At 34.4% G+C, this 12616-nt stretch overlaps 1 protein-coding gene and 1 long non-coding RNA gene across 4 annotated transcripts in view; one reads left to right on the top strand and one right to left on the bottom strand.

Moving 5' to 3' along the window:
• PCDH15 (protocadherin related 15) overlaps nt 1-6295 on the top strand; it is a 721184-nt gene extending 714889 nt beyond the window's left edge. Inside the window, exons 34-36 of one of the 3 annotated variants that reach the window (XM_074374028.1) lie at nt 1052-1122; nt 1969-2077; nt 5445-6295. In XM_074374028.1, coding sequence (XP_074230129.1) covers nt 1052-1122; nt 1969-2077; nt 5445-5996 — 732 coding nt within the window. In that variant the 3' untranslated portion in view covers nt 5997-6295. The other 2 variants (XM_074374029.1, XM_074374030.1) reach the window with 2 other exon arrangements.
• LOC123613122 (uncharacterized) overlaps nt 1-12616 on the bottom strand; it is a 492248-nt gene that overhangs the window by 3663 nt on the left and 475969 nt on the right. Inside the window, exon 7 of the long non-coding RNA XR_012510231.1 lies at nt 1758-1866. This is a non-coding gene — a long non-coding RNA (uncharacterized LOC123613122). The remainder of the gene's footprint in view (nt 1-1757; nt 1867-12616) is intronic.

Below are 12616 nucleotides of genomic sequence, written 5' to 3'. Positions count from 1 at the left end.
AGAAGTTGGACAGTGAATCACTTTTTTAAATCAAACAAAGCACAAGTGAGGGCTCTTGTCCATTTTCATCTTGCAGGCTGCAAATTTCCACACTTTCTAAGGATAGTATACTAGTGCCCTAAGAGGACGTTTTTCCAAAACTGACTTACTCTATACCTTGGTCAACAAAATTAATCCCTATAAATTAATAGATGGCCTTAGAAATAGGTATCCACTACTTTTCCTGTGGATACCCAAACTTTTTCCTCCTTCCCTTTTCTTATTTTATTGCAAATTAATTTGGTTAAACCTTGGCAGTTCAGCTTCTTTTAAAAGTTAAAACAGAATTAAAGAGGGAAGTGTACTGAAATTGAATTTAATAGTTATTTAAAACTAGTTTTAGATGTATGTCTCAGGAAAAATATCTTTCCATAAGTGTGGAGTGACAAAAATCAGTATTATGTAGAATTTGGAACTGGAAACCTTGAAAGGGCCTGACAAATTTATTTTAAAAAAAAATTAAATCCAGAATTAGCAATGTGTTTTAAAATGTAAGCATCCTTGGGGGATATCACACATTGACACAATTTTTTATTAATGTATAAATGGTTATTTTCAGATCCTTTCATAAGAATAGCTGTTGATGAATAAAAGTCCTCTAGATATTATAAAACTGTTATCAGGATGATTAAACAATGCTGAAGATAACATAATTTTCTTCAAGGCTAAAATTTTTAATTATATGTTAAAACAGAGTGAAACATTAACTGTCTATTTATAGTTTTAAAAATTACCTAATAGGAAATGATATGCTTATCTGTAATTTTTAACAGATTTATCATTAGAAGAAATTTACTCCCTCCCCACACCCAGTTCTAACAGCATAACTTAACCTCATGTGAAACAGTTTTAGCCAAAAGTTTTTTAAATATGTTTAACTAACATTTGTAATTAAAGTTATTTTCACAGCAGTGTTCTGAGGCTCACCGAATACTATGTCTGGAAATCTGACTTTGAGCTGAAATGTGATAAGAATTTATTTTCAAATGCAATTTCTCTTTTTGAACAATAGGAGTTATCCATGGAGTCTGGAATTGATCCTGGCCAGGAATATGGACAAGATTATTACAGTTATGAGCATGGGTACATCTTCAGATTTTTTTACCCAGTATCTTAGTATTTTATAACTAATAAGGAGTTATTAAATGATTATTATACTTGCATTTGTTTTATGAATATCATTTCATCAGTTTCATCTTTGAAAGTGAGTTATGTATTGAGTTTTTGTTTTAGTCAAGTTTTAACCATTTTTCTATATAGAGTTCTGTTTTGATATTTATATTGATATTGTCTGCAACTTTAAAAATGCAATAAAATTATTCAAAACTATTTAAATGAGAAATAGAGGTCAAATATATTTGCTCAATTCCTGAATTCACCATTTCTTTCATAGAAGATATTTAACATTTTATCTAACCAGTCAGCCTCAAGGTTTGCCCAAGAAAAATTAAGAAGGAAACATACTTTAGAATCCAGTGATAAGCATTTCAAAAGTTAGTTCTACACACATTAGTTAACTCCTTTCCAAACATACAGTAAAGGAATGTAAAGACCATTACAGATCATATTTGAAGCAGATCTTTACTATAAAAATAGAAACTTTATGTTCTGAATAAGTGATCATTATTTATGCCCTATACTCTTCAGTTAATTAAGGAACAATATGCCTTTTCTCTTCAGTCTCATATCCCCCAAAACTGAAATCTGAAATAACTCACCCCTTTTTCTTGTTATTCCAAGGCACCATTATGGCAAAAATCATTGGCAATCAGGTTGTAGTTCTTTCTCTCTGGTTTTGTAACTAATTCATAAGGAGCCCAATGGGTGCTGTATTGTTGATGTTGATTGAATGATGAAGAAAAGAAAACATCAGTCATGGTTATTCAGATCACATTAAAAAATGCATAAAGTTGTAAGTTTCTGTTACAGGTATGAAATGCCTCAATATGGAAGTCGCCGTCGTTTGTTACCGCCAGCTGGACAAGAGGAATATGGTGAGGTGGTTGGTGAAGCTGAGGAAGAATATGAGGAGGAAGAGGTAATCACCGTAACTTTCTTATGTAATGTTAATATTCCAAGAATAGTATTTTAGCACTACTTGAATATCAGACTACAAAATATGTGAAAAATCGGAAATCCTGTTCACTTAGTATTTGTTTTCTGTAGAAATGTATTAATGCTGACCATTTCATTGCCTTGTCTATAGAAGGAAATTAATTTTTTATGAATTTTAATTTTTTCCTTCTGTAAAATATTAAACACCTGGAATAAAGTCACAGTAAAATTTATGTTATAAAATCATAAATGTTATTACATAAAAATAATATTATAATCAAATATGTAAAAGTATTTTGCAAAACAGTGGTTACTTTTGCTCCCACATTGTCTAGCAAACCTAAAAATCGAGGAGTACAGTCTTCATCTCTTAATTATAAGAGAAAAAGGAAACTTACCACTAGTGTTTTTAATGGAGCTATGTCATTTAAGTTTAAATTGCCATAATTCATTTCATCAAATTCTAATACTTTGCCTGAAATATTTACTTGGAACACTTACTCAAAAATAAAAAAAAAAGTTTTTAAATGTCACTGTAGCTTTACCCTGTTCAAAAAAAAAGTCAAATTTTATAAAAGCTATTCAGATAAACTATCATAATTTTTGATTAGCTACAATTTTGTTCAAGCAAATACATAAAACTATCAATCAAAATCTAGGGATGGGAGAAGGAAGAGGCACTGATTATTTCTTGCTCTTTTGATCTAAAATGAAAAACGGATTTTGAGTAAGAAAAAAATGAGAAAGCGTTCAACTCTAGTACTATAAGCTACACATTAAAATAAAATAGTTTACATTTATGATCACCTTCTGTCTACATGCAGGGGGGATAAACAGTAGAGAATTGTGTGATTGTTGTCTGAAACCAGTTATATAACCTGCATGAAGCTATCACCTTGCAGATTCACTCCTGCTTAACTTACGTGGGACAAGGTCACATCATAACCATCCCCTAGCTGACACTGCGGTTGCGTTTTCATGATTTTCAGGAAAAGGCAAAGAAAGTTAAAAAACCCAAAGTTGAAATTAGAGAGCCTAGTGAGGAGGAAGAAGTAGTTGTCACTGTTGAGAAGCCACCAGTCCCTGAGCCAACATACCCAACGTGGAAGAGAGCCAGGATATTCCCAATGATTTTTAAGAAAGTGAGAGGACTAGCTGATAGAAGAGGCATCGTGGACCTGGAGGAGGAAGAGTGGCGGAGACGCCTTGAGGAAGAAGATAAAGATTATTTGAAACTAACTCTGGACCAGGAGGAAGCTACAGAAAGCACAGTAGAGTCAGAGGAGGAATCCTCGAGCGACTACACTGAATACAGCGAAGAGGAATCCGAGTTCAGTGAGTCCGAGACGACGGAAGAGGAGTCCGAGTCAGAGACGCCCTCTGAGGAGGAGGAAAGTTCCATGCCGGAATCCGAAGAATCGGAATCCACAGAGTCTGAAGGAGAAAAGGCAAGGAAAAACATTTTTCTGGCCAGAAGGAAGCCTGTCGTTGAAGAGGTCAAGAAAGTCAAAGGCAGAAAAGAGGAGCCACCTGAAGAAGCTGAAGAACCCGGGCTGGAGGAAGGAGAAGGCCCGGCAGACGCCGAGGAGCGCGAGCCCGCCCCGGGCGCAGAACCGCCGGACCTGGAACCGCACGACGTCGCCGAGGAGAGCAGCGCAGAGTCAGCTTCGGTGGCAGGAGGTGTGGAGAGTGAGGAGGAATCCGAATCAGGCAGTAGTAGCAGTAGTAGCGAAAGTCAGCCTGGAGGTCCTTGGGGCTTTCAGAAGCCAGAGTACGACACAAGCAGGCGTGCAAAGCAAAAGAAGTCCCCAGGCGCAAACTCAGAAGGTTACAACACAGCACTTTAAAAGCGATCACAGTAGGTGAAAGTTTTGCAGTGATGCGTGCTCCTGTGTGCAGTGCCCTCTGTGTGTTCTCTGAAATGACCCTTGAAGGGGAGGAAAGTAATCATGATTTTTATCCGATGTAAGATTAGATGCATGCCAGAAAAGTGAATATATATGCTATCTACATAGATTTGTATAGTAGAATGTATTAGGGCAAATCTGACTAATCTTTCCTATATTAGTAATTCGAAGGCATGCAATCAGTTACTCAGTCTTTAATATTTTTTACTGTGATTTCTATTAATGCAGTGTGGCATTGTGTATTACCAGTGATGCCCTGATGCCCTGACTATTGGAGTGGATTATATGAATATATATATAGTGGTTTTTATATAACCTTTCTAAAATAAATCCTTAGGACTAGCTTCAACAAATGAGATCTCTACAAGTCTGCTTTTGCATATATGTACATTTCAAATGGCAAAGGTATTATCAAAAATATCACGAACATGTTCAAATAGGTTTGTAGCTGATATTTTCAAATACTAGGAGTTAAATGAAATAAATTCTTTAAAATAAAAGTTATTACAATTTCTTTTCTGGTGTGAATATGAATTAAATTGAACTTAGAAAAAACTGAATTATAACAGTTATAATTTTTTTTCTGGGTAAATAACATAATAATTTTGAAATTCGTATCTGGAAATCCAAAAGCATGGCTTCCTTAGTGTGTGTTGGTAGTTCACATATCCCAAAAATACAATACTATTTTAAGAATAACCAAATCATTTTTAACCTTTGCTCCTTGCCATTTCTAATGTGGGTTGGTAAAAGAAAAAGAAATTTGTGGAAATGTCCATTGTGTTCCAGTTGCTTACTAAAGGAAAATTTACAATCATTAGTTTTCAGTTTTGTGTATTACTAAATAAATTGTGCAGGATGGGAAGATATTTCAAGTTAACGTATGTTTAAATGGGATGACCCAAAAAACTAGGATGCTTTCATGTGAATAAATGCATTAAAATTATACAGAAAGTTTGGTTAATAATGGAGGATTAATTAGGTATTAGAATATTGTGGGTTTACAAATATCTTTAAAATATTGGGAATGGAAGTATTAGTATAAACAGAATATACTAATAATGCTGGGTGTTCCTTTCAATTTAACTTTCCAGAAGCATATAGCAACTGTCAAACAATGGATCAGATACTTAAATATAACCAATATACTTTTTTTCATATAGTATATTTTTTTCATATAGAGTAGTAATTTGATTGAAAAAAAATACAAGAACTTCCTGAAACATCTACTTTCTAATTCAGCAACTTTCTTCAGAAGTTACTAAGCTCTAACACCAATGAAGAATTGGTGGAAAAGAAACTGATGTTAGTAAATAGATTCTTCCCACTACTTCTCAAGTTACTAACCTTTGATAGCTTTCTGTCCAAGGTTTTGAATTTTGCCAGCATTGTAATCCTTACCCTTATCCTTTGGTAATGACTTGCCGTTTTTTATTTTGACAGTGGGCGAGAAAAAGAATGATCAAGTTAGTTGTTGATCGAGAGTATGAAACTAGCTCAACTGGAGAAGATAGTGCTCCTGAATGTCAGAGAAACCGTCTTCAGAATCCTAATATCCACAGTAATATCAATGGCAATATCTATATCGCACAGAATGGTTCTGTGGTGAGAACCCGCCGTGCCTGCCTCACCGATAACTTAAAAGTCACCTCCCCTGTTCGACTAGGGAGGCACTTTAAGAAACTAGACAAGTTGGCAGTAACACATGAGGAGAAGGTCCCCCTGAACACATTATCGAAGGGGCCATTTTCTACTGAGAAAATGAACACAAGACCAACTCTGGTTACATTTGCCCCTTGCCATGTGGGGACTGACAGTACAGCAGTGAAGACACTGGGGCACAGGCTGAAAAGCACAGCTGAACAGGAATCCGTGGTTGACAGTAAGAACGTCAAGGAGGCTTTGGAATTCCACAGTGACCAGACCCAGTCAGATGACGAGGAGCTTTGGATGGGTCCCTGGAACAACCTCCATATACCAATGACAAAACTGTGACTGATTTTTTAAAAATTTACTTCATTTTTACTTCAGTTTTTAATAAACTGCACTTTTTATTATCACTGAGAAAACAACATATGGGGTTTATATCCTGCACACAAGCTAAAACTTTGAACAAGAGGCTTTAAAGTTGAAGAAGAGACAGATTTGCACTCACATTTGTATCAATGAATTGTTCTTCCCAGAAAATCTTTTTGGACAGACTCTCAATTCACTATATAACATCATTTAAACATTTAGATGTTTTGTTGGGCCTTGAATTTCTTTTTTCATTTTAATAAACAAGAAATCACTTACTAAGTAATCATTTATATTTTGTTGATTAACATAGATTACTTTTCATCTCCTTCATGGAACTTGTTCTGTTACATGAAATTTTACTTTTCATAAAAAATGGGAAAAAATTTATATGAGAGGATTTTACAGGTAACAGGTTTTTACAGTTGCTGTCTATAGCATCCTGATTTTTTAAATGAAAGGTGGAATTACAAAGTGATAGTTAATGTGGGAATCCTCTGTAAGCTTAGAATCATGAGCCTGTTTTCCTTATTGTCCAATAGAAAGTTTTTCACATTTTAAACAGCACTTGAAGTCATCTGTCTTTTATAAATATCACTTACAATTTTCCCTGGTGTCCCCCTCCCACCCCACACACTCATTCTATAATAAACACTCTATCCATACCAAACATAACAGGCAATCTAGTGTAGCCATTTGAAGTTAAATAATTATTTGGAACATCAGAGCAAAAGCTTACTGAAGTGGGAAAGGGCCTAATAGGCAATAATGCATCTAGGACCACAATTTCAGTATGGACGATGCAGTAAGATCAGAGAAGTCTCACATTAATGTCACACTACATGAATATTTTATTAATTCAGACTAAAGGAATTCGGCAGGGTCAAGAATTTATATAATATGTTGAATGCCTGTAAGGCTATAAATTCATAGTTTCAAATGTATTGAAGTATTTCACTTCTTCCAGTTCCAGTTTATTTGTATAATATTTTAATGCACATAATATTTATGTGCATAAAGTGCAGAACCAGAAAATGATTACCTGGGAATTTTTTTTTAATCAAAGAACACAGTCTTGATTTTTCACCATTGAACAAAGCACAGTGTTTCACCATTAACAGAAATGAAAACAAAATAACCTTTCAAAAAAAAAAAAAATCCCCGAAACTTGCCTTGTGTGTTGCATTCTCTCCAGATGTAAAAAGGATGAAATGATACAATCTAAGAGAATTCAGAATTTATTGAATAGGACTTAGTGTTTTATAGGTGTAGCTCGCATCAAATTTTGCACAGTATTGACCAAGTTCAGATTTCAATAAAATTCTCTCATGCATGCTTATTATATGGGTGAAAACACTGAAAAATGCATTGCTATCTATTGCGCTCCTATATGTTTCATATTTTAAAATTAGTTTAATGCTGTTTCCTTATTTCCAAAGTGAATGAATCGTTTGTAACATTAACTTACCAACTTATATGAGTAGTATGTTTTAATTTTGAATTTCAAAAAGTATTTGAGATCAAATACAGTAACATCTCATTTATCTGACTTTATTGGAAATTAATGCATTCCACACCCTTACTAGAAAAACTGTCAGCATTAACTGGGAGCTTGTTAAAAGTATAGAATCTTGCCCACAGTCAAAGGCCCTAAACAATAATCCATGTTCTCACAAGATCCCAAGATGGTACATATGCATATTAAATTTTGAAAAGTAACTCTTTATATCATTGAACTCTAGGGCTTACTCCTTGAAACACCAAAGCAATTGTTTTTATTATGAAATATTTTAGATAGAAGTTATATTACACATATTATATGTTCCTACTTGCTCAATCAGAGATCACTAAATATAATTTAATACTTTCCTGATGTCCCAGGGTCATCTCAGCTAGCATCCTATGATATTCTGTCTGCATATAGCTTTATTTTTTTTCCTCTTTCTCCAGTTTCAGGCTGTGATATTTAACTAGTTTTGTCACTGCTTCTCTCTAAAACTCACCTTCCAGTTTACTTCAAACCTCCTGGTGAGAAAGATTGTGTCTTTCTTTGTTTTGCTTGCTGTTGTTGAAAAGTCATTAAACCTAAGACAAGGATCAGGTATGTGGATTCCAGCAAAAGTTTTGTGATTCTTAGAAGTTTTGGGGGGCATTATTGGGATCTGAGCACCGTTCTAGAAATCTGAAAGTTGGCAGAAGACTAATACCCTGATATATGAGATGTCACTGTATTTTAAAGTTCAATTTTTATGAAGAAATAGGCAAAATATTAACAGCTACTTAGCAGACATATTTCAGCAATTTAAAGTTGATCATTTCAGTAAAAACAATCATTAAGTTACCACGCCCTTAAGTTAATGGAGATATATAAAGATAAGCAGTATTTATACAGAGCAACCAAATCAAATATTTGGTCAATATATTTTGAGGTAAAGTATACATGGCGGCAAAAGCATTACCAGATAACTACATAAATCTGGACTGACTGAATATAATACTCTGACTCAGGACTAAAATTGTGGAACCCAGGGGAGATATACAAGTATGTTTAAACTTAAAAATACTTCATGTAAATGCTGTTTCTATGTTATTGTTTATAAAGAAATTGGTGGTTATTTTTCCTAGATAGGCATAGCAACTTTTTTTGTGGTTGTTTGTAATTGGCACCAGATTTCAATCTGGCAGCAGAAACACCAGATTGTGGCCGGTTAAGATGAAAGAAGGCTGATATGACTATAATATTGCTAAACCAGTTGATTTCAAGAGAAGTTCTGGTGGCCATGAAGGGCAAGGGGAGGAAGAATGGAAAAATTAGAGTCTAGGTGACAGGATGTTTGTGACTCAATGACCATCAAATCACAGATGCTAATCTCTCTCAACTTCTCTTTTTCATTAATTACAAACCCTGAGAGTTGTCACAGAATTATAACTGTAGGTTGGCCAAAAACATCTTACATCCAGAAAAAAAGTTTGCCTTGAATTTTATGTGATATGTCATTCATATTAAACCACATTGTTAACAGGTTTGTTAAAACATGTTAACATGGAATGTTAAAACATGTTATTTATGCTAAATGGTCCTTCCAAATGGGATATGGTAGCTACTATTAAAATATTATTAATTGCATTTATGTATCTTAGAGCCAGAAGAAAAAATGAATATTGATTCTTAAGGGAAGATGTTTTCTTTCTTTTACTTCATGAGCCCTGCTTTTTCTCCTGCTCTGCTTCACTTTCTGTGCTTTCTACCATAAGTGGGGCTTATATGCCATGTCAATTAATTAGTAAAATCAGCAGAAAGTGCTAATAATCTATTCTCAGGGCAGATGCCCACTGGTGCCTGCAAATAACACAGCGATAAGGCTGAGAGATAGGTTCAAAATAATATTGAGGACCTCTATTTTTTATTGATAGTTTCTTCCTCTTCTCAAATGATAACATGAATTCCTTTGTTCTTTTTTTTTTTTTTTTGCCTCTCTTGCTTTTGCATTTGTTGACCTTAATCTTTATAGTAACAATCTTTATTTTTAGATTGGTATTTTTTTCATTGCAATCTACTTTATATTTATGGTAAGTTAAGCACATATATGAAAGACTTGAACACTGTCTATAGTTTGGAAAATTATCAACACATTCACTGCTTTCCCAATTTCTTTATCCAAACACCTGTTTTTTTTTTCCTTAACAAATAACTATGTTACTGTATGAAGAATATGAATTAGAAAATTTAAGTTAAAATGCATTGTTATTCACTACACGATGTTTCAAAAATAAATTTCCATTTGAAACAATGATTTCTGATTATTCTGTCAGGTGGGGATAAACATCAGTAACTATTTTCCCATTTATATATTTAGTATTTCACTTTGATAATACAAAGAACATCCTGTTCTGCAAACTCTTATCTTTGAACAATGTGGGAAAAATATTTTAAAACTCTCATCCTTTTTTTATACATTTCAGTCTTGTATGCATGTTATCAAGTTCTAAGAAGAGTGGACACGGTTTTTCCTAACATCCCACCTTTCCACTTATTTTTTTTTAATTTATAACACATAAACACTAAGGTGTTAATATGTAATTAGTCAAGTATGTTCACAGAAGCATGTTTTGTTTATCAAAATCTAGCCTAAATTTAGCTTAGAAAATGTAAGCTTTTTTCTTAATCTTAACAGCATGATTTACATAAATGAGTGGACTGACAAAAGATAGTTTGGAAATGAAATATCTGTGATTCTATATCCTTACTCCCTTTACTATTTATTCCCCAGATTTCTTTACCTTTGTGATTTCCTTTAAAGGATACTGAATTCTCTAACCCTATAAAAATATCAATCATAGTACAATAAGGAGAGAAAAATAATTTTAGCCAGCCTGAGTACATATAAACATACATATAGTATGAGTCAATGTTCACATATTTAAATTGTTACTTTAGTTACATAGACATATTTAATTCATATAAATCAAGCCATATACTACAATCAAAATGTTGCTTTTATAGACTCTGATATGTCACATAATTTTACTTATACTATTGAATTCATCATTGACAGCAGTCACTACGTGTTTTTTCCCAGAGGTACAGATACTGTACATACAATAAGACAGGTTTTTTTCCCTGCCTTGGGGGTGGGAAGATGGGGAAGACCAAAGATGTATATTCCTGATGCAACAAATGTATGCCTTTTTAAATTAACCTTTAGAAGTTTATTTATGCTAAATATGATTGCAATAGCATAACCATAACTTGCTTGTTAAGCAATAAGTATAGGCCTGAAATGAGTATCTAAGTAGCATTATGAGGTTTAAATCAGGTGCTTGCTTCTGAGACACATTTACGCAAAGACTCTAGGGCTGAAATGATTTGGGCCCCAAGCTACCAAAGTATCATTATGTAGTCATTTCCCAATGTTTGTGTCTAAAGGAGAGCCTGAAGAATCAAGTTTGGTTGTAGCCATTCGTTTGTTACTATATTACATCGGTCACATCCCAAAATCACTAGTTCCATTTCCATAACTACAAAATGAGTTTGGAAACAGGAGTCCTAGGGCCATTCTATGGAAAAGCTGAAATAATGGGCACAATATTACCTTGAAACAAGCAAGTCGTCCATGTACAACTGTGCCTTACAGAACCAGCCGCCGTGCCCAACTCCTGCCTGTGTTATCTACTATATCCCATTTCAGAACAGAAGATCTCATGCTGAGTCACAAAAATACATAGACTGCAAGAGGTGAAACAAGGTTGAAACAGTGATACAAAGGGAAATAAAGATAAGGGAAGAATAAATATTGTGCTTAGATTAGTGCCCAGACATATGGTGCCCCATGGTTCTGTACATTAGTTACTGAGGCCATAGATTCAGTCCTAATCTCCACCAGCTGTCAGATCAAAAAAGGAAAGGATAATCAGTTACAAGATTCATAGTGTGCATAAAGTTAGAAAACAATTATTGAAGAGAAGTCAGCTCTGCTTGTTACCAAGATCTAAGAGAAACTTTCCCTAAGGATCCTTTAAAAAAGTACATTGTATGATATATTGGCTTAGATGTAGTCATGCAAATTGAATTTCTTTGCTTTCTCAGTTTTCTCTTGCATAGTTTGCAAACATCAGCCTTTCTGGAGATGTCAAGTGTTTAAGTCACTGACGCTGTCACCCTGTTATCAATGTTTCCCACAATGACGGCTGGAAGGGTAGACTTCCAAAACATGTTCTACTTTCACCAGCACTGTTTCTCGCCAACAGATTTATGTTAATCCCACTTTAATTAAGTCATTAATCAAAAGCTGGGTTGTAAAGGTCTGCAGTTTCCACAGCTCTATAGCTGTGCTGTTCGCTGATGATGACACATGTAAACGCAGACCTACTTCTTTATTTCTTCAGAATATGGATTGTTTTTTCCCCTTGAAGTTTGAGCTGGGATTTAGGGAATAAAACCAGCTCATATAAAACAGGTAAAAATATGGAGAATATGCTATTGCCTTAATTGCCTGACTAATTTAGCCTAACTATGTCCAGCATATTAGCATTTCATACTCACATATTTGGACAAGGATAGGCATAATTAATGTTATTTTCAGTGATGTCCTGGTGAAGCAGCTCTCCAGAAAAAAAAAAAAATAAAAAAAAATAAAACAAATCAAAATGATTTCTTGTCACAGATTTCTGTGATATAAATACTCCCACCACAGTCATCTCTAGCTTAATTTCCAGCTTGCCAGAATTCTTGAAAATTTAACAACTAGCTCTCACAAGCCAGTATGGACCTGGGGATACAAATCCCTTCAAGAAGGAAAGGGATAGACAGAGGGATAAATCTTATCCAGACAGGAAGAGAAAATACAAAACCTATTTACTCTACCTCTGAGTGGATTCTGAGAAGATGGTGAAATGTATGTGTTGTGACTTCCTCTCTCCATTTCCATCTTTTTTGCCCCCAAGTCACTGAATGGTGAAGCAAGTTAGAAGACAGGAGTTTGGGGTCTGGGTTCTTGTTTGAGACTTCTCGTAGTGGCTTCATGCCAATATGGGCAAGCTCATCAGGATGAAATCAGACAGAGGCCTAAGCTTAGCTACCGGGAGTCCACTTTGAAGCC

The sequence above is a fragment of the Camelus bactrianus genome, chromosome 11 (genome assembly GCF_048773025.1).
Source record: "Camelus bactrianus isolate YW-2024 breed Bactrian camel chromosome 11, ASM4877302v1, whole genome shotgun sequence".
Classification (NCBI taxonomy): domain Eukaryota; kingdom Metazoa; phylum Chordata; class Mammalia; order Artiodactyla; family Camelidae; genus Camelus; species Camelus bactrianus.
Note: the sequence above shows the minus strand (reverse complement) of the source record. Positions and strands in the feature narration are given on the sequence as shown.